This window comes from Haliaeetus albicilla, chromosome 21, assembly GCF_947461875.1.
Source record: "Haliaeetus albicilla chromosome 21, bHalAlb1.1, whole genome shotgun sequence".
Taxonomy (NCBI): domain Eukaryota; kingdom Metazoa; phylum Chordata; class Aves; order Accipitriformes; family Accipitridae; genus Haliaeetus; species Haliaeetus albicilla.
In genome coordinates this window covers 11,316,420-11,336,702 of record NC_091503.1, presented here as the reverse complement: position 1 = coordinate 11,336,702, position 20,283 = coordinate 11,316,420, and the positions used below count along the sequence as shown (strand labels likewise).

Here is a 20,283-nt window from a genome sequence, read left to right as displayed (position 1 = left end):
TTAAAATTTCACCATAACAATATGACAAATGAGATGCCAATTTAAAAAAAAAAAAAAAAGCTCTGCGTAAGATATACAGAACTGAAGGGCTGTAACACTGTTATTTGGCAGTAGTCAAGTCAGTAGAAATAGTGATGAAAAAAATAATTAGTGGTCACCTGGATAAATGTGGTCTCTTTAGAAAGAGTCAAAATGTAAAGACAAGTCCTCCCTCACAAATGAGTAAGAGATTTTAGAGGAGACAAAAACACATGTGATGATGCACATGATACTGTCTGCTGGGTTTCCTAACAGGCTGTTGGAAAGGCACTCAAAGACTTATAAAAATGTGTTTTAAAAAAAAAAAAAAGAAGGAATTAAAAAAGCCCAAGCAACCCCAGTGCATAATGTCAGTCCTTACAAGATTTAAAGGAATGTCTGAAACATAAGAAATGGAGAACAGGAGTGAAATGACCACATCTTACAAGAGATGGAGACTACTGGCAGATTTCCCTGGGGATCTTTGCTGAAGTGTAGGCTGTTCGCATAAACAGTTTAGGGATGAGGATGAGCAGTGAGGTGGCAGTTTGTTGACAATACCAAATTATTCAGGGTAGCAGGGACAACAGCAGGCTGAAGAATTGCAGTCTGATTGTGAGAATGTGAGAGTGATTGTGGAGTAAAAAAGCAGATAAAATTCTGTGTAGATAAATATAAAGGCCTGTGCATGAGGAAGCACAAAGCAGTCTCAGCTCCACATGCAGCTGAGCTCCAAACTGACCATTATCACCCAGGCATAGGATTTTGGTGCTGGGATATGTAGTTCCATGAAAATGTCAGCTGAAAGCTCAGTAGTGTTTAAGGAAAAAGACAAACTGAATGTAATCAATTAATAGAAAAGAGACAGGCAAAAAGCCAAAAAAAAGATCTTAATGCCACTTTAAAAAACTGTGGCTATTCTTACTTTTCCTTCAGGCATCCTCATCTGGATGATTCTTCCTTTAAGGCATTGCTATACAAGAGAGATGCCCGGAGGGGCTGGGGGAAATGTTTAAGCTGCTTCCCAGCTCCAGAAAGCCATTTAACAGTATCACCACATCAAGGACATCAGACAAGAAACTGATAAGAAAAGATACTGGCCCAAAGTGATAGTTTTAATTTTCTTGTGTTATTGTGCCCTTTTGAATTTTGTATACTAAGTATTTGTTCTTGATTTTTTGATACTGAAGGAAAGTGGGAGAAACAGATTTGGGGTTTGTCTCATCTTGACATGCTGTCAGTCTGCCAGTCCTATTCTAATAATTTTTTAATCTGTTGCTCAGTTGCAAACAATGTGATAATATTAGAAGACTCCACCACGTACAATTGTATGTTTTATGAAAATAAGTGGTCCATGCTATCCACATGTAGAGACAGGACCATATAAGCAATGTGTTATAAGTGCCTCAGCTGTTAAAAAAGCATACATCAGAGCTCACATCTTCTTTGAGTGGTAATTATCCAAGACAAAAAGCCAGAGGAGACATGGTTTTCTCAGTTCAGCTGTCCAGAGAATGACTTGTTTAGTGTACTCATTGCCCTTGGTTTACAGAAGGCTTGCTTTTCTCTGAGAAGTTCTGAAACAGTGTCTGTATGTCATTATTTGCACTTCATTTTATTTACAGCTGCAGGAGTCCAATACTGACAGGCAACTCATTGAGACCTCTCCAGTTCTTCAAAAGCTTACAGAGTTTGAGGAGGCAATTGGAGTCATCTTTACTCATGTTCGGCTTCTAGCACGCGCGTTCACTCTGAGGACAGTAGGCTTTAACCATCTGACTCTGTGAGTACACAGCAAGAGTCCTCATGTAGCTCTGTTGGTCCTTCTGTTAGTAACCCAGATTGCTTTATTTGTAAACAAACTCTAGATGTTATATCTGTTCTCCAGAAGAGAATAGGGTAGCTATGTTCGCAAGTCTGCCTGGCTCAGTATCCTGTCTTTGACAGTAGTCAGTAGTGGATACCTTGGGAAAGACTATAGAAGATGTTAGAGCCATCCCGGTGGTTCTTCTGAGCTTCCTGCATCATTGATATTTGCACATCACTCCTGAGACAGTAGCAAAACATACTTGGAGTCGCATTTGGGCAGAGGAAAGAGGTAAAATCATGCTCTTTGGTCCAAATGCGGCCCTTGTGTTCTGTGGTGTGTAGAGCTGCCAGGCCCCGTTTTAAAGCAAACAGTAGAACCATACCAGTGGTTACAGAGTCCAGGATCTCCCATGAGTTTAAACCCTGATCCTTTTATTTCTTGTGAATGGACAGACCTTTTTCTCTATTGAAGTTGTTGCATTCATTAGTTCATTTTCTTATAAGAAGTTGCAGGGAGAGACCTTATCCCATTACAAACTTGATGTCAACTGCTCTTCTCCTTCCATTAGTCCCAGATCTGTGATCTAATAATTGTGTTTATATGTAGCTGCCCTGATTTGCTTTCTCCCTGAATGTTGGTGTTACAACAGTAATGAACTGTGTTTTCATCTCACCTGGTTAACACTGGAAAATTGTCTTAAATGCGTTTGGAAATGAGCGAGGCTCACTTTCAGATCCCTCTTTATTTTAATTTGTGTGTGCATGCTGGTTTTGTTTTTTGCCTTCCTGAGTGCTTATTGATTTTGCTCCATTGATGTCTCATTTTTCAGAGGCCACAACCAGAGGATGGAATTCCTGGGTGACTCCATAATGCAGTTGGTAGCCACAGAGTATTTATTCATACATTTCCCCGATCATCATGAAGGGCACTTAACGGTAAGACTGCCATCAGTCATGCTCTCCAGAAGAGCAAGAGTGGGATGGAGACTGAAATTATGGGAGCAGCTAGTGAATTATTCTGGATTTGATTAATAAAAGAAGTCTCAGCCACCACTGCTCTTTAATAAGGCTTTGTTAATTTTAAGTCATGAGCACTGCAATGAATAGGAAATGGTGATTTATGAGCTCAGTGCAATAATTTTTGTTCTGTCTGTGAAATGGATCAATAATTTTAAGGATGTCAGTGATGAAATTGAGAGATAAGACTAGTTCTTGTTTAAAGATGGGTGTCTTAAACCATTTATTTCAATAGGCACATCACATGACTTTTTTTATTCATGACTTCCAGTCTGTTGAACCTGCAACCAGGCAAGGTTATGCTTCCTGATAAGAAGTTTTTAAAATTTATTTTAGTCTGGTTTTCCTGTTGTCTTCAATCTGGAGCTCCTGTGGTAGCTTTTGAATTTAATTTTACTGTTGTTATAGTCATCTGTTGTTGATTACTGTAGCCTTTCAGCTTCTCTTACCTGGGCTCTGAACAATCTAGTTTGGGGATCTTTCAGCAATTTATGGTACTTTAAACATAGGGTGGTAGTATATGTAGTTTTCCTGATTGATTCCTTTAGTACTGCAGCTAGGCAGCTGTGGCTTTGTGAAGAATAAATTTTCTTAGACTTACTAAATTTTTCTTAGTTTTCAAGTCTTGAGTAGAATAAAAAAAGTAATACATGTATCAGGAATATGAATCGAGTCTTCTAGTTAAAATTAGGAAGTAGCACTGTAAGTTTCTTAGCCACTTGGAGTGGTTTTCTCAAATCAATAAAGGGATAGCAATGCTAAGTCTCTAGCAGGCAATGTGTTTTCAAGAATATACTTCCTGGGCCTTTTGTGCTAAAGCTGCTTACAAGAAAATAAGTACATGCTCTGACTAAAAGTAATTTTAATTTTTCTTCACCAGTTCTTAAGCTTCATTTACATTCGTATGGATTCTTCTGCACCATTCAGGAGACAGAGTAGATAAAGCCTGAACTTTTGAAGTAAAAGTTAAAAGGGGAAGAGACTTTTAATATTCTTCATAGAAACAATAACATAAGGCAGAAATCCAAGACTTGTGGGGGTTTTTGCTTTGTAGGTGACTTTTAAGAATGTAGGCATCAGTGGTGTTACAGTAAGATAAATCTTTCCAGAACTATTTGGCAGGAAGGATATGAAGTGTTGCTACTAATGGGTGTAAATACACAGACCAGTGATCAGAATGTCTCCATGTTGCGTAATTTAATGATTAGTGTGTTGGCAACTAGAACAAGTTGCACAGCCCAGGTTCGTAGGGGAAACTACAAAGAGCAGAATGGATGCTGAAGACACATAGAGATATGGAGAAGTAGGCAACGTCGAGAATAAAATTTCAATTCTGGGGATGTGCATGCAGTGAAAAAGAAAATTGTCTTAGAACGTTTTTAAATTTGAGGACAAATGAAATGAGACTTGTGAGAAAGGAGGCTGATGATGTGGGATCTGAAGAGAAACAGCAAACCCAGAGTTCCTTCTGTCATCTGGGAACATACTTACATTCAAAATAGTAACAGAACATCAGCTGAATGGTGTCTGTAGTGTTGAGGACAGTTTTGGTCAAGGATGGGAGGATTCTACTTGACTGGGAATGCAGTGGCTTCCCAGTGTATAGTGATTACTTGTGGAGAGGTGTCTGAAAATTAACTACATTTAAGAAAAAGAAAGAACAACATAGTCTTGTCTACATATTCTGAGATAGCCGAGTGATGTGCCAAAGAAGAGGATGAAATTTTGTTGGCTGTTGGAAGATACAGCTTTTCCTGTACTGGCTTATGCTACAGTCAATGGGTAGTAGTATGCTGGGTGAAGATGGAAGAATAAAAAAAAAATTGCTTTGTAATTAGAGTTAAGGTCCAGTTGAGCATCTGTCACACATTTCAAGATCTGCAGTGATGCAGGCAGTGTCTTGCCAGGGTGGAGACTAGCTCTAAAAAACTTGCTGGGAAGGCACAGGTACCATGTTTTCCCAGTATCATTAAGGGGGACTGAGTTCCTTGCTAGATCACACTTACAGAAGAGGCAAATTCTAATATGAAGCAAGTTGATAACCACAGTGCTAGAAGGATAACTGGTTTTTTTTCCCATCTCTGCTTCACTGTGTAGTGTATATGTTGCTCTTTATGTTACTACTAATCATGATTACAGTTCCCATCAAAATAAATACTCTGCAAACACAGCAAAAGAGATCCTTCTCCTGTTAGAAGAAACAGATTTTTGTCATGTGTGATACTGCACTTCTGTCTCCTAGGTTGCATATTGTACTTAGGATTTTGTTGGGGAAAGTATTGTTTATTTATCGTAAGAACATAAAAGGGAAGAATTTTGGAAATTAATAAGCAGATGAGTTTAAGCAGAGGTTAGGGAGGCAGGTAATAATCCTATCTGCAGTCTGCCTAGTTTATGAAGATCAAATTGTGAGTATCTGCTTCATACATCATTGCCAAACAAATTATGAACATACTGTTCTTTATTTATCTGTTGTCAGAGAAGAAGTATCAAGTGCAGCAAATAAATCTTGATTTTTCATAAGCTCAGTTGACGTGCTGGAGCCAGGTAGCACATAACTTGGATCTAATAAGCTGAGAAAATGTGATATGGAAGACAAAGAGAGAAAAAACGTGTATGCAGCTTCTGAACTTTAGATTACACATAAACAGTGGGAGAGACATTCTTTCCCTCTCACCCCCACCTCCCATAATATCCCTAACTTCTTAAATTAATGATGTTTCATTTAAAGCAAAAAAGCAAACAAACAGGAAAAAAAAATTACCTTAACCAGGGGTTCAGAAAATTGTATGAAACCCTAAAATTCCAAAATACTCCTTTAAGCTGTATGGGATTGTATCTTTGGCAGAGCTCTGTGTTTGTTTAAGCAATCTGCCTGCAGCCAGGATTAAGCATTTCAGGGAACTTTGCTGGAGTCCAGGTGTCCTGGACATTGTCATACACTGAAAATGTTAGAGCCAGATCTTTGTCAGGGATGCATTGGCTCAGCTATACCGCCTTCAGTAGAGCAAACAGTATGTACAGGCTGTCCAGCTATGCATTTTCTTCTCTGGCTAAATGAATGGAGCGGCTTCCTCATCTGCTTGTTCTGAAACACTAGACTGTCTTGCTTTAATGTGCATTTGTCTTAATTACTGCCTATTTATTTCTTATTTGATGGACACTGGGGACTACTCTATAGACTCCAGAATATTGTGTGTTTATACTTTATGTGGAAAAAGGTATATAACTGTGTATTACTTAATCTAGAAAAATACAGGTTAGCTGAAAAATTACAGGACTGATGAAGAGATGGTATATGATTGCAAAGAAGCTCACAAACAAGCATTTTAAATGCAAGACATAGTTACAGAAATAATGAGTCCTAGAATAAATGAAATTTAGTGAGAAGTATTGAAACAGAAGGAAAAATCAGCAGTAGAAAGAAACAGAGTGCGTGTGTGTTTATGAAAATCATCTGAGACGTACAAAAACAAAATGTCGGTAAACTGAGAGAAGTGAGAGGCTACAACGATGCAAGTAACTTTTTCTCCCCAGCTCTCCCTACCTTTCATAGTTTGGTACTGCTAATTGTTACTATTGAGTGGAACTTCTTTCTGTTGCAGCTGTTGAGAAGTTCTTTGGTGAACAACAGGACACAGGCCAAGGTGGCAGAAGAGCTGGGTATGCAAGAATTTGCCATCACTAATGACAAGACAAAAAGACCTGTAGCCCTTCGAACTAAGACTTTGGCTGATCTCTTGGAATGTGAGTTAATTTGGTTATAACAGCTTAGTACTTATGCAACTTCTTTTTCCTTGGGACTTGTTTAAGAAAGCCATTAGCAATCTCTCAAATCACTATTAAAAATGTATGTTCAGGTTTACAAATGAATTATGCCTATAACTCTGAAAACCAGATTTTTTAACACTAGCCTAGATTTTTGAAGTCTGTATGAAAGCGTGAAGGAGGCGTAATTGCAGATGCAAAGTTGTAGGCTTAGAAATTGAGGGGTCATGATGACCAGGTCAAAAGCATGTCTGGAAAGTTAAAGCTTGTAATCAGAGTTGAGCTACTTAACAGCAGTTTCAATGTTACATTAATATGTTCTTGTCACTGTTGAAGATAAAGTAAGTTCCTTCAGCAGGTGGATATTTCTGTGGTTGATTTGACTGCATTTTAGGAGGTTTCAAAATGGTCATTCCACAAGAGGGAAAGCTACATGGAAATTAAATTATTTTTAGCCCATTTATAGAAGTTTGTGCTACCTTCTTTTCAAAGAAAGTGGAAGCAGTGATAAATATTCTGCAAAGCAAGCTAATCCATATCTTGTATATTTTGATATATTTTGTGAGCCATTCTTGGCTTTTGCCAGATCCTCTAAGCAAATGGATATAGCACACAAACAGGAGTGATTTATATCTAAAATTTTTTATGGTACCCAGTAGTGATTTATTTGTAAGTATCCATGGTCTCCTGGTTAAAATGTGAGCTTAGGAGCTGAGTGTTGTTTCTAGCTCTTTAAATGACTGAGTGGATTTGCGTAAGTCACTTAATCTCTTGGTCAACTTTATTTTTTTCCTGTGTATGCAGGATAATAATACCCTCATCAGATCACTGCTGTGAAACATAATTGAATATGGCTTTAGACTACTCAGAGATACTTGTTTCTAAAAGTGCAAGCCATTAACGTTCTCCTTGGATGAGTGACAGTACCTTTTTTCCCCCCCAGCCTTTATTGCTGCCCTATACATTGATAAAGATTTGGAATATGTTCACACTTTCATGAATGTATGCTTTTTTCCACGGCTAAAGGTAAGATCAGTCAGGTTCCTGCTTTCCTGCCACTATGTTTTAACACATTATTGTGTTTGAGACTCTTACCACAATCTCTAAATCATAAAAGCATCTTTGTGAGCTTCTTACAGGAGTTTATTTTAAATCAAGATTGGAATGATCCTAAATCTCAGCTTCAGCAGTGCTGCTTGACTCTCAGGACAGAAGGAAAAGAGCCAGACATTCCTCTTTACAAGTAAGAACAGGCATCTTATGGATACAAGCTAATTATCAGTCTTCTTGTATACAGAGGAAGGTGTGATCAGTTTTTCCCATAGTATGGTTTTATTGTAGTTATCCAAGCTCTTCAGTTTCTCTCTGTCTGCAGATGGAAAATGTTGAACCAATGTCTTCCAAGCTTTAGGCATTTTAAGCCATTACAAGGAAGAATTAGTAAGCATTTTACCTTGTACAATTGCAAGGGAAAATATAATTTTTATGTTCAAATGGAGTATTTCATTCGCATCATTCTGTATTTGTTCTTTTAATGTGAGGAATGGCAGTATTTTAAGTGAAGTGAATGGAACAATGGCTGTTTGAGTATGAAGTCAAGTTACCTCCATTCTATTTTCAGTAATAGTATGAAGTTTCTCTACACTCTACATTATTATGCAGCATAATAAATGCCTTGTGTTACACATCCTGATTGTAGGCTCTGTTTCTAATCCACAGAGTCAGGCACTGAAGGGCAACACAAGTTTTGGACATTTTCACTGCGCAATTCAGCCCACATATGTCCTCTGTTTAGTGATAGAAGAGCTCAGGGCAATGAAGCTCTTAACTTGTACACATCAGTTAGATACCTGAAGCTGGATGGGATGGGTCTCCCTTCTCTCTTTCAATTGTAAAATAGTGTAATAGCTGCTTCAGAGAGGCAGTAATAAACTTCAGTTTGTATATTGCATCCATATCCATTCAATTAATGTAAGAATGGGTGCAATGTTAGTCCCCAAGCGAGAAAAGCTGTGAAAGTTCAAGGCTTGTGTTATTGAGATTATGTCAAAAAGGTATGAAGAATGAAAGTCAAAGTGCATTTGTCCCATTTACTGAAATAAAGTTTTCAATGAAATGTAGCCGTTCGGTTTTAGTGACAAACAGTGTACTTCAGAAATATGATTGCTTTAACACTGCAACTGATGCTCTGCAATCTGACTCCTTGGTGTCTCTGTATGAGGGCTCACAGCTTTGTCTTCAGTGAGGGAGATGAATACAATAAAAACAATTCCTGATTCTTGTAAAACCCACTGAGTATCAAGTACCAAATGTTTGTTTTGTTTTGCTGTGATGATAAATTGATTTTTATAGTACAGCTTAGAGCTAGTAATATGCTGTTATCTTCCTATTATCTTGTTAAATTCCTTTTCCTGAGGTTATCTATTTCACTGCAGTCAGTACTATTGCTTTTAAATTTGGGGTGGGTTTTATTTGCTTTTGTCACAGCGCGTGGAAACAGAGTACTATAGTTAGATACTTTAAAAATTCATGTGAAATTGGTGCTCCTTCCAAAAAGAAACAAGGTAGTGGACAGAACTTGAGCTGACAGTGGAGAGAGATTTGGGACAGCAGAGAGAAACAGCAGAAGAAGCAATTCATTGCATGTCTAGGGAATTATCTTTTTCCCCTTTAGATGGTTGTTGATGCATGTCCTAGACTTCAGCTCAAATGGAAAGTTTGTTTTGTGACAAACTGTAGCTTTTCAAAGCTGATGGAAAATTTCTTTGTACCGTGATAATTCGGTATGTAGAGAGCTACCATGTCCAATACAAAGTCCTTTTAAAACCTTGCTAACTGCATAACTCTCAGAGACTAAAATTTTAGTGCGCACAAGAATCATATTGGTGTGATTATTTGCAATTGCACAGCTATGCACAATTTATATGAATTTATTATAAGATTTTTCGCAGTGTTTAAGCACTTCGTGTTATACTTTGCATTTTTGCTTATAGCTTAAGGTTTTGACATTCATATGGTGCTCCTGAGTGAACCTGGAGGAGTAAATATAACCAATATAGATAAGGTGCATTTTATGTAAATTTCTCCTTTTTATTGTGCACCATACTGGTAATCTCTGGGTTAATGTGATTTATACAGGCATCTCTCAACCCTTGCTCTATGCTTTGCACTAATTTCACTATATGTATTGACCAGACTGAAAGCTTGGTGATGTATGTGCCGCAAACAGATTCTGGTTTTTAATACTTCCTGCTTGAATAAATCATATCTTTCTTATTTCAGGACTTTGCAGACAGTGGGACCATCTCATGCAAGGACATACACAGTAGCTGTTTACTTCAAAGGGGAAAGAATAGGATGCGGTAAAGGCCCAAGGTATAGTGAAAAATTAATCACATGGTGTTACGGTCTGAATGTGGTAGTGTCCAAAATGACTAGCCGTGGAGATAGACAAGCGTGTCGTTGGCTTTAGAAAAGGAAAGCTATAGAGCCTTCTTCAAGCTATTCCGAGTTTCTGCCTCGGAAACACCTGAAGGGTTCAACATCTGTATAGTTTTGGGTCTTGAGCTTTTTTGGCCAACTTGCCTCGTAATGCTAGGTGACTGGCAATGCTAACTGACTTGTGGCTCTCAGACTAGAAACTGCAGAACAGCTTCCAGGAAATAGTGACTTTATCTTTGGCTTTGCTACTGGATTACTGTCTAACTTAAGCTGGCAAGTTAAGGGTGCAAGGCTCTCAGGTCTTTTTTTTTTTTTCTGATGTTATTACTTCTAGGTATTTCAGAATGGTTTCTAAAGTTGCAAAGACTTCAACCATGAACCCCAAAGACCTCATCTTATTTTCTGCTACCAAATCTGGTGGTGGTTATAAAAATATCATTGGTTTTATAGCGTTCACACCTCTGTGATTTTGTTCCTTTTTTTTCTCTCAAGTAAAAGCAAATGCTTCAGTGAAGAATGGACTAGAATATTCTGTTAGTGTTATTGATTTAAGTTTAAAAATATTCTACTGGAGCTGTACTGCTATTGCTCACATATTTATGGAAAGGCTGATACATCATATGCTCTGGGAATTGCTAGCTACTGATTATCCAAAGAGTTTTATTACAAAAGAGTAGCTAGTGTTCCACTTTGTCAGAAACTTTAGTTTATTCTGTACAACTTAGATCTCATGTAACATATTTGTGTTTGGCTTTCACAGTATTCAGCAAGCGGAAATGGGAGCTGCAATGGACGCACTTGAAAAATGTAAGATATTTGGGCATCAAAGAAAATAATTTATAGTTTACATGCTTTGTCTTTAGCAACGCGAGGTGCAGGTTTTGTGGGGGATAAGATTTGAACAGGGTGTATACACTGAATGCTGTCAACTTCTAAGCCGCTGGTTTTCCTTTTAGTACTTTCAAGACAATTTTGTAACAGATGAAGTTAATATGATACCAACAGGTATTTTTTAAAGGCAGTTGATCAGCTACAGAGGTCGCAACTTAGCGGGAACCCTGTTCAGTGAAGTCTCCTTGAGAGTTTCCATGCTTAAATACGCAGTGGGATAAGACTGCGTAGTCTCTGAAGGTGTGGTTGTCTCATCCTCTAATTTAGGGGAGGAGGAAAATTACTTTTCAGTTGCCAATTTAGAAATAAAATTTGATCTCAGATTATACAGTACACTAGGTTAAAATCTAACAGGCAGATCCCCAGCCAATGTAAGTCAATATTTATCTGTTAAGAATGGCTTATATCAGCTGAGGATCTAGTGATCTGTGTATGCATCTGTCAAAATTATGCACAGGATAGCCAGCATGAGAGCAGTCCTTCATTGCAATGTAGTCTCAGATATTAAAAGAATGAGTTTGCAAACTTCTTATACGAAAGAACTTTGGTCAGTTGAGTTAAAATGCCAGGTGTGGATGTACTATAAGCAAATAGATTACAAGCATTTTGTGCAGCAGAAGCTCTCTATTCAGAAGAACATGGAGAAGTAGATTTTTTGCATTTGATTCAGTGGAAGAAATAGGCAATTTCTCAGATGCCAAAAGTTATTAATCTGTTATCTCCACATCTGGAAATCTCAGAGCTTAAAAATTTCAGAAGACAATGAATCCCTGTAATTCAGAATTTTTTTATATCCATCTGCTAGGCATATACTTCTCACCACTGCCGAATATGACAAGTAGAAAAATGTAACTTCCCTTCTCCACTCAATATCTGCAAAATGTTACTGAAGTTTTCTTTGAGTGTTTTTTCTTGACACAGTATTACCACCCAGAGAGCTGTGACCTTCATCTCCTATCAGTCCAAGGACTTCACAGCTCTTTTCTGACATATGTATTTGTTTGAATACCATAGATCTCTAGAGGCCTGTACTCCAACCACCCCTCAAAACAGAGGGACCAACTTTGAAGTTAGGTCATGTTTCTCAGTGCCTTGCCAGTCAAGTTTTGACTATCTTTAGGGATGGAGGCTGCACAGCTCCTATGGGCACCTATTTTATTACGTATATGTTTGTGGAGTTTTTAGTTTAATTTTTTTTAATGCATAAGTATTAAGTCAAGTAAAAGTAATTTCCATGTACCTGTTTGTATATGATAGCCATGATGTGTTTATTACATAAATTTGTGTCTCAACATCTTAAATGGATTATAAACAAAGAGGTTGCTACCAAGCTGAGTTCTTCAGCGTTCTTAAGAATCATGTTACAGGCACAGTGCTGAAAATCCGATTTTCATTTTATGATGAACATGAGCAACAAAATATCCCAGAACTCCATTAAACAAAGCACTAGTGTTTTTAAAAGCAACAGCAATTTAAAAACAATTTTCTTTTGCTTAGATTGCTTTCTGGTTTAAATAAATATACCCTCCTATGCCCGAGTTGTAAATAACTGATTAAAACCTTTTATTCCTGTACTATATAATAAAAGGTATAAATTTCACCAGCCAATAAAACAAAGCAGTAGAAAGTCATTCTGCTCTACCACAAACTCCTGCAGATTATGTGGCTTCTGCACTATGTTCTCTAGCTGAACAAATCTGTGCTGCCTGGGACTCAGAACGCGGAGGAAAACGCTTGGTGCCAAGGGACTCCTCCCCGAGCAGCCTCAGCTGAATTCTCTCTCGGTAGCCAGCTAGAGAGAGAGCAGTACTTTGCCGAGACATCTCCCAAATTTGTTTATGGCTTTAAAGGTCAGTGTAGTAACCTTTTGCGTTCATCTCAGACACAGATAGGTAGCCAGTGCTGATCCCAGAGCTCTTTGTGATCCCAGCAGGATTTACCGCCAACTGCAGGCTGTCAGGTACTCTACCACCTCTTCGTTTTCTGACAGCTGGAGGGTACAGATCTTCACAGCACAGAGACACAGATGAATGTCAGCACCCTGGTCATGCAGAAGATGTCGTATTCTGTCAGCTGTGCGCTAAATTGAGAGCAATTCTGATCAATTCTATAAGCTGGGTTTACAGCCTCAGTTCTAACTAGTGTACATACATACCAGCCAATAGACAAATGTCTGAAGTCAGAAGCGTCCATCCCCCTAGCTATTTCTCTGTCACCTCAGCCTTGTCTAGTGTGTTTTAGCTAGTCTTCACTCATCCATGCTCTTAGACTACTCTATGGCTGTATTCTGGTACATAGCCAAGCATTAACTTTTTCAGGAACAGATTTTACTACATTCCATTTTCCTACACTATTACTTTCTCATTAGGAACCCTGCCATAATGTGGGGCATCTAGTGGTTTCTGCGTGGTCTAAAATAATAATAATCATAATAATGGAAACATCTGTACAATGCTTGGAACCAGTGGCTCATACTTTTTGGAGTGCGAACAAGACAAAAAAACCCTGACAGCATTGACAGTAGTCTCACATTCGTTTTTCAGTATCGACCACCTGTTGCTAAGGGAACAGAATGTAAAATCCAGGTAATACCTGGCCATGTTGCTGTACCAGGATTTTGTATTTTATTTTTGTGAGTGTATTAGATTTGGCAGTGCTTTATAGCAGGGGAAACAGATGTGGAAATCGTAAAGAAACCAAAGTCTTATGACACACAGCCCTGGTTTACTATGGATTATTAGAAATAAATGAGTAAAAATGGTAATAACATTATTCCTTCCTACCCCTACTATCATCAAAGTTTAAAAAGAAAAAAAAAGAGCTGAGGCTTTTTGTGTTACCAGTTTGTTTATTAATGTAAAATATTTCTCCTTGTGTCAGATAACTTTCCCCAGATGGCCCATCAGAAACGGTTCATTGAACGGAAGTACAGACAAGAGTTGAAAGAAATGAGGTGGGAAAGAGAGCATCAAGAGAGAGAGCCAGATGAGACTGAAGAAGCAAGGAAATAAAAGGAGGGCACAGAAGCAGTGGCATATTTACTTACTTAATAACTCTGACTGTGGCCTATGGAGACCTAACCTAGTTTCTTGCAGATGATGAATGAAGAGTGCCTGTTGATATCAAATAGAAAATCATAATCTCTTCTTTAAAAAGTGTGTGTATATATAGTATTTCTTTAGTTTGGTTTTAAGTGCAAAGTTTGTTTGGCTTTTTAATAAGATTTGTTTTTAAATCCTTTTAATTTTTATGAAAAGTTGTGGGATTCTTTTTATTATTTTTACTGTCTTGTATAAAGTAATAAAGTATTAATTTCAAAAGCTTGTAGGAGGAAAAGCTGTTTAACCGTTGTTTCCTATGTCCAAATGCTGTTTTGTCAGTGACCAGCAAAGTTACTGCATGAACTCTGCTGTGGCAGAGAAAGTATTATGAGAAACTAATTCAGCAGAGCACTTAAGCATGTACCTAACTTAAGCTTTGCAGCTGAATGTACTTCTAGACTCTGCTAAACCAGAGCCATAAACTTCAGGTCCTTTTACAGAAACTGGTACAGTAATTTAAGCAAAGAAGATACTCAGTTTTGTTTTAAATAGTGGATTCCACATCTGGAATGTGACACAGGTGTGTGTGGAAGGTTGGGAGGGTTTGTCTTTAAATCAGTATTATAAAACTCTAAAAAAAAAAAAAGTTAATATGAAGCAAGAGTGTGACAGCTTTTTTCGTAGAGATGGTACTGAGTTTACATTTACAAGTTTAGTTTCATTCTCAACTTCTTGCTCTATCAAACTGGTGTCTACTTTGATGGATTTCTTTGTCCGGAAGATACTAGTGTCACCATGATAGTCAAATAGTGTATTAGAAACTCCATACAGGTGCTATTCCAGATAGGTTCATTGAAAACTGGTTGTATCCAAAGGAGGGCAGAATTTGTCCCCAAGGTGTAGTTCAAAGGTGGCATACAGTTTTAAGTCACTCAGTTCCCTTGATTTTTGGTGTCTGTGGCTTCTATTAGACAGATGGATGTTTCTTCTATAAAAGCTCTGAATGGTACCAAAAGTGGAACATCCACTGTGTCTGTTGGTGGTTTTTACCACTGACTACCAGCTTCATTGTAGATGTTGGTGTGTTGTTCGTACTTTCAATTTGCCTGCTTCAAGCTATTCGTTTCCGTTATGCTGAGTTCTAAGTTAAAACAGTCCCTTAGTACATATCATGTAGTCATTTCTCTATTTTTCTTTTCTGCTAAGTGAAACAGATACAACTCTTGTTTTCCTTAACTGCACGTTTTTTTCCTGCTTCAGATCCTTTTTGGTGAGTCATTTACACATCTTTTCTGATATAAGTAACACAGATATATGTCATAAGATACCAGGCAGCTTCGTGAGTGTGGATGCATGAGTCTGGCCCAAAGAATTCATACAGACTCCTGGGAGAAAACTTGTGCCCAATGGCCACACTATGCTGAGCCAACTAACTAAGCAATTGTCTGAAGCACCTTTCTATAGGTGTGCGATGGGCATCCGTGAAAGCACTTTATTGCAAGTGCCAAAGCAGATAGACACAAGTGTAGCTCGGAAGTTCAGACTACCCAAATGTCTTCCCGAAGTTTCACTGCTGAGCTAATCAATACATGTATTTTCATAAGCGCATTTTTGTACACATGCAATGCAAGATGCACTTAAATGTGTTTTTTTTAAAACTTGACCCCACAGCACTACCTCACTTCTTCCAGCTTCTGTGATTGCCTTTTTGTAATGGATTGATGCTTTAAATCCTTTTCAGAGGATGAGAGAAAAAAAAACAAATACCACCTGTGATTTAGAGAGTGATAATAAACCATTAAAACATAAAGGAGGGGATAAAAAACAAGATAAAGGCAAGGAGCTGCTCTTTGCTGGATGCTGCTGTTCTCTGACTTTTGAGAAGTGATTGTAACTTCTAACAGCTTCAGTCTGTAAATAAAAAGCTGAAATGCCTCTGAACAGCAGCAGGCTTGGAAAGCAAGCAGCAACAACTCCCCTACCCTCAAGTCTTCTATTTCAAATTCTTTTGTATAATTGCCAGTGTGCTTCTAGCAGTAAGTTGAAATGGTGCCTTGGTAGATGGTTATGGGTAACTGTGTACACCATTGTTTTATTTTTCCCTCTTAACTGTGACCAGATTCATGTGTTTAACATGTAGAATGTGCAAAGTGACTTCATTTTCAGGTGTATGGTTGCTTTGCAAATTTCTCTCATCGTATCTCATATCACCAGAGTACCCCAGTGGAATTGTTAGCTCATAGTTTAACATTACTTCCATTCTTCCTATACATCATTTTGCTTTTCAGCTGTAAGAAGACTGTGAGCTTATTCATAAACATTTGCATTAAAATAGATTGAATTTATCAGATATGCTGTTTGGGGGGAGGAACCCAGAACTGTTCTCTTTTCTTCTTTGGCCCAGAAGTTTCTTGAAAACAAACTTACTTTTAAAACTATTTCTGCATTCCATTACTACAGTTAATGAATTTTAGGTCTTCCTCAATAAAATGTAGATGATAACCATTTTTTTTTCATGAGTGGACTATTTTCCCTTTTTTCACTGTATAAGCATGGGCTAGGAAGACTGCCTGAAGAAATTTTGTTTTCCTTGTCTTGAGGGCAGAAAACAAAATAAAAGGTAAAGAAATTCATGTTTTCTTTGTCTATGTCAAAACTGCGGTGTTTTTCTATGTACGCACTGCCTAAAACCAGCGGGTGTGAATGTTTCTGGTAATTTAAAGAGATGCATAGAATGCGTAATGTGAGCACAGTCCTTAACGCTCACTAAGGAGAGAAAGTTGTTTCTTTAAGTTGCCTTAAAGTTGGGAAAAATGATTGCTGAGCTCATGCTAATCAGTTGAACAGCTGTAGTTTGTAACTAGGGCAACTCTGGCTGCTTTTTTGGAAATGTGAAGGTGTCTCTGGCTTATTGATAAAGTAAGGTCCTTTTTTGCTTGCTCCAGAGCCTGACCTGTTCTGACCTAGAGCTTCTCATGCAAGATCCGTTGACTTGATTTGGGTACTAGTAGGTGAACGAAGAACAAGACAGAGATCTGTGCGGATCCTGTAGATCCTGTGAGTGCACTTTTTTTTTTAATGTGCATATGTACAGAGCATTGAATAGACTTGTAGCTCATTTGATGAGGAATTTTACTTGAATTCACGTAAAATTCATCATTGTTATTTCCAGAGCCTAAGTTTGCTTTGTAAGATTTCAGTTTCTGGAAGATTTTTTTAACAAGCGATACTCAGAGAACCATGGTCTCTAAGACTGTTGTAAACATTGTTGCTAATAAAGTTTTCCAGAAAAGACTTCAGGCATAGTTGTTACTCGCTAAAACAATTTGGGAAGATCAAAAGGCAAATCCTGATCATCTGTCTCTCTACTTCAAAGACTCTGATTATACAGGCTACATATTTAAATGAAGTAAGCTGTTCACTTGTAAAGTTTCTGTTTGGTGGAATTTTGGAAAGCCCTGTAAGAGCTTAGGGAGATGATCATCTACATTGTACCATTGTGCATTGTCTTTGATGGGGGTGGTCTTGCGATAGAAATTTCTGTGACCCCCCATAGATCCCACCCTGCTTCTTCCCCTTCCCACCCCACCCCACCCCCTGGGTTATGTATTTGTCATTGAGCATTTGAAGTAGTTTTGCCTAAATGGGGACTAATAACCAGAAAGTGGTTCCTGTTTTGTTCCGTGAAGTGTAGTGAAAACTTGCAGTTGAAGTGTGCTCTGCTGTCTTCTGTTGCCTGCAAGCCTAAATGCTTAGCTCTTGGAATGACTGACATATTATCATGAATAGGCACAGAAACGAAATGTGACACGTCTCATCATTGGTGGCTGGCAATTATTCTTGGCCAGCGAGCCATGGTGTCAGGGGACAGGCATTCTGGATTCTGCTGTCTGTTCTTTCGTTCACAGTTAAGCAAATGCAGTGAATAACCTGCAGAGCAGCTGCAAAATATACTGGTGGCTGCGTAATGAACTTGCGTTTACTTATTAGACTAACACAAAAGAAAAATTGCCGTAACAATATGGTAGGCGGAGCAGGGAATCTGATCTCTCATCTGTCATGGACACATCTCAAAACCATTTATTCTTATTGCAGAGCTGCTCGTTAGACCATCTACCACTGAAAAATAGGTTAACTCCTTGTATTTTGGAGACATAATTTCTCTTTGTATGAAGACACTAGTTAAAATGGATTGCACATCTGGAGATGTACTGGTCAATTCAAATTATAGGCAAGGTGGAGGTTTTTATTTTAGTGAGAATGGCCTTTCAAAAGTATTTCGTGACTTTTTCTTCCCTCATATTCCAATGTATTTTGTGTTCCCAGCTTCAGTTACAGATGGTGTGTTTCTTAGCAAATTGTTCATGTTTATGGACGTACTATGTCTACCTAGCAATAAAATGTTAGGTAAGACCATCCATCACATGTCCTTAGTGTTTCTCTGGGTTCCCCTTTTAAAGCAATTCTCTGTCTGTAGAAGGAAAGAAGGGTCAATGTATTCGCACTGGTCTTTTTTTGTTTTCCTTATTTTTTTCTCTTCATGGTAGCCTGCCTTGTTGCTGTTGCAGTGAGTTGCTCAGCTAGAGCAACTCCGAAGGTTGCAGAAGAGAAGACCATCCCAGGCTCTTGTGTCTGTGCTTTCTGCTCGTAGGCACATTCTTGACCCAGAAGGTAATGAGCAGAGGGAAAGGAGCATTGCGTCTTGCTGACTGGAGTGCGTTGGCTGGTATCAGCATGCTGAAAGAGCTGCCAGGGTGTCAGAAAGCAGTGCACTCAGAGAGGCTGACCCCGCAGCTGCAGCTGAGTGTATTGGCCAGAACAGGTGGGCTGAGTCTGTGAAGAGAAATTAAATGAAATATCTCCCCTGTTTTTAAAAAGTCAAAAGACAAGGACTACTCAAAGACAAAGAAAAGAGTGACGACTTCTCCAACTGTCCTGGATTTTTTGTTTCTATGCCTGGTTTTTCAGGTACCCTCAAATTTCACAGATTCTTTCTGGGGTCCTAAGATAAATAAGTTTCGTGTTCCAGCCACTCAGATTCCCCTATCTGTCAGGGAGCAGGTTTACCAGGTTACAAAGGGATCACCAAATTACACCCAAAACCTCACTAGCTAGATGTATTTCCCTTTGTCTAAATCCTCACTGCGTTCCTCAAAAAGATTCCAAAATCTTTCATAAATAAGTGTATAAATGATATACCTGTGACTTACAATATGATCATACCTGAATGCCTCAAGCATGTGATTCTGTTGCTATTCACAGCACCTGTGTGGCAGGAATAAGGGGCTATTCTGTTGCTGAGAGATGAAAATAAGGACAAAATTGTCACTTGGGTCCAGGCTTCAGGAGGTCGGTGGTAGGGCAGTGATGCCTCGGTCTGTGGATTAAGTATCATCTTTTCTTTGAAAGCCTGCTACATTTCTCTTTCCGTGCCTGAGTGTATCTTTGAGAGAGAAAAAGAGAACTTGGCCGTGCAGGCTGGGCACTGTCACCCTCATCCCTTTTTCCTGTGGAGTCTTGGGAAACAATGATGGAGAAGATCTCTAAAACAGGGGACTCTGCTATGAGAAGCCAGAACCCAAGGAGCGTGTTGCTTGTATGCCTTTTTGGAAAAAGTAAATAAATAAATAAAACCTTCCACTTACAGCAGACATTTCAAAAGTAATCCATTAGCAAAGGACAGACTCTTGAGCTGACAAATTGTGAAGTTTTACTGCTGGCAGAAGCAGCTCATACATCGGTGGTCCAGAAGTGATGCAGCAGTGATGGGTGTGTTTGTCACTGGAGGTAGCTTGTTACTTTATTTAAAGATGGGGATGGTGGTCATGGGAACCCATGGGACCCCACTGATGCAAGCTGAGCCAACATTTCTAAAAAAAAAAAATAAATAAAAATTACTTCCCTGCAGAGTTCTTCCTGTCATTACTTCAGCCATTTACTGTGTCAGAACAGTTCTGACATGGTGACCAGTTTTTGCTGCCAACTAGCATTACAATTCAAATATTGCAGCTCTGTTTCCAGAGGGATACTTGAACTGGCAAACAAAAAGCAGCCATCTCCCAATCCAGCAGCACTTGAAAATGCTAATGTTATTCAACATCCAATTATAATTTTTTTTTATTAAAAAAAGAAAAAATCTAATTAAAATTCTCTAAGATAAGAATTTTTAATGACTTCATTGGACAAGTCATCCAAAATTGCTGCTCTTACCTTCTGTTCTTGTGATTATAAGCATTGTCAAATACATGAGAGTCTTTGAGCTTTGTCATCATTAAGAAAAAATAAATATCATGCTATC

The 20,283-nt window shown here is 38.4% G+C and overlaps 1 protein-coding gene across 5 annotated transcripts in view; it reads left to right on the top strand.

Moving 5' to 3' along the window:
• Window positions 1-16,494, top strand: part of DROSHA (drosha ribonuclease III) — a 76,131-nt gene extending 59,637 nt beyond the window's left edge. For all 5 annotated transcript variants that reach the window (XM_069808924.1, XM_069808923.1, XM_069808926.1 and 2 more), the window contains 8 exons: window positions 1,644-1,801; window positions 2,658-2,763; window positions 6,450-6,591; window positions 7,556-7,638; window positions 7,752-7,855; window positions 9,895-9,987; window positions 10,814-10,860; window positions 13,825-16,494. In XM_069808924.1, coding sequence (XP_069665025.1) covers window positions 1,644-1,801; window positions 2,658-2,763; window positions 6,450-6,591; window positions 7,556-7,638; window positions 7,752-7,855; window positions 9,895-9,987; window positions 10,814-10,860; window positions 13,825-13,955 — 864 coding nt within the window. In that variant the 3' untranslated portion in view covers window positions 13,956-16,494. The remainder of the gene's footprint in view (window positions 1-1,643; window positions 1,802-2,657; window positions 2,764-6,449; window positions 6,592-7,555; window positions 7,639-7,751; window positions 7,856-9,894; window positions 9,988-10,813; window positions 10,861-13,824) is intronic.
• The last annotated feature ends 3,789 nt before the right edge of the window (window positions 16,495-20,283 follow it).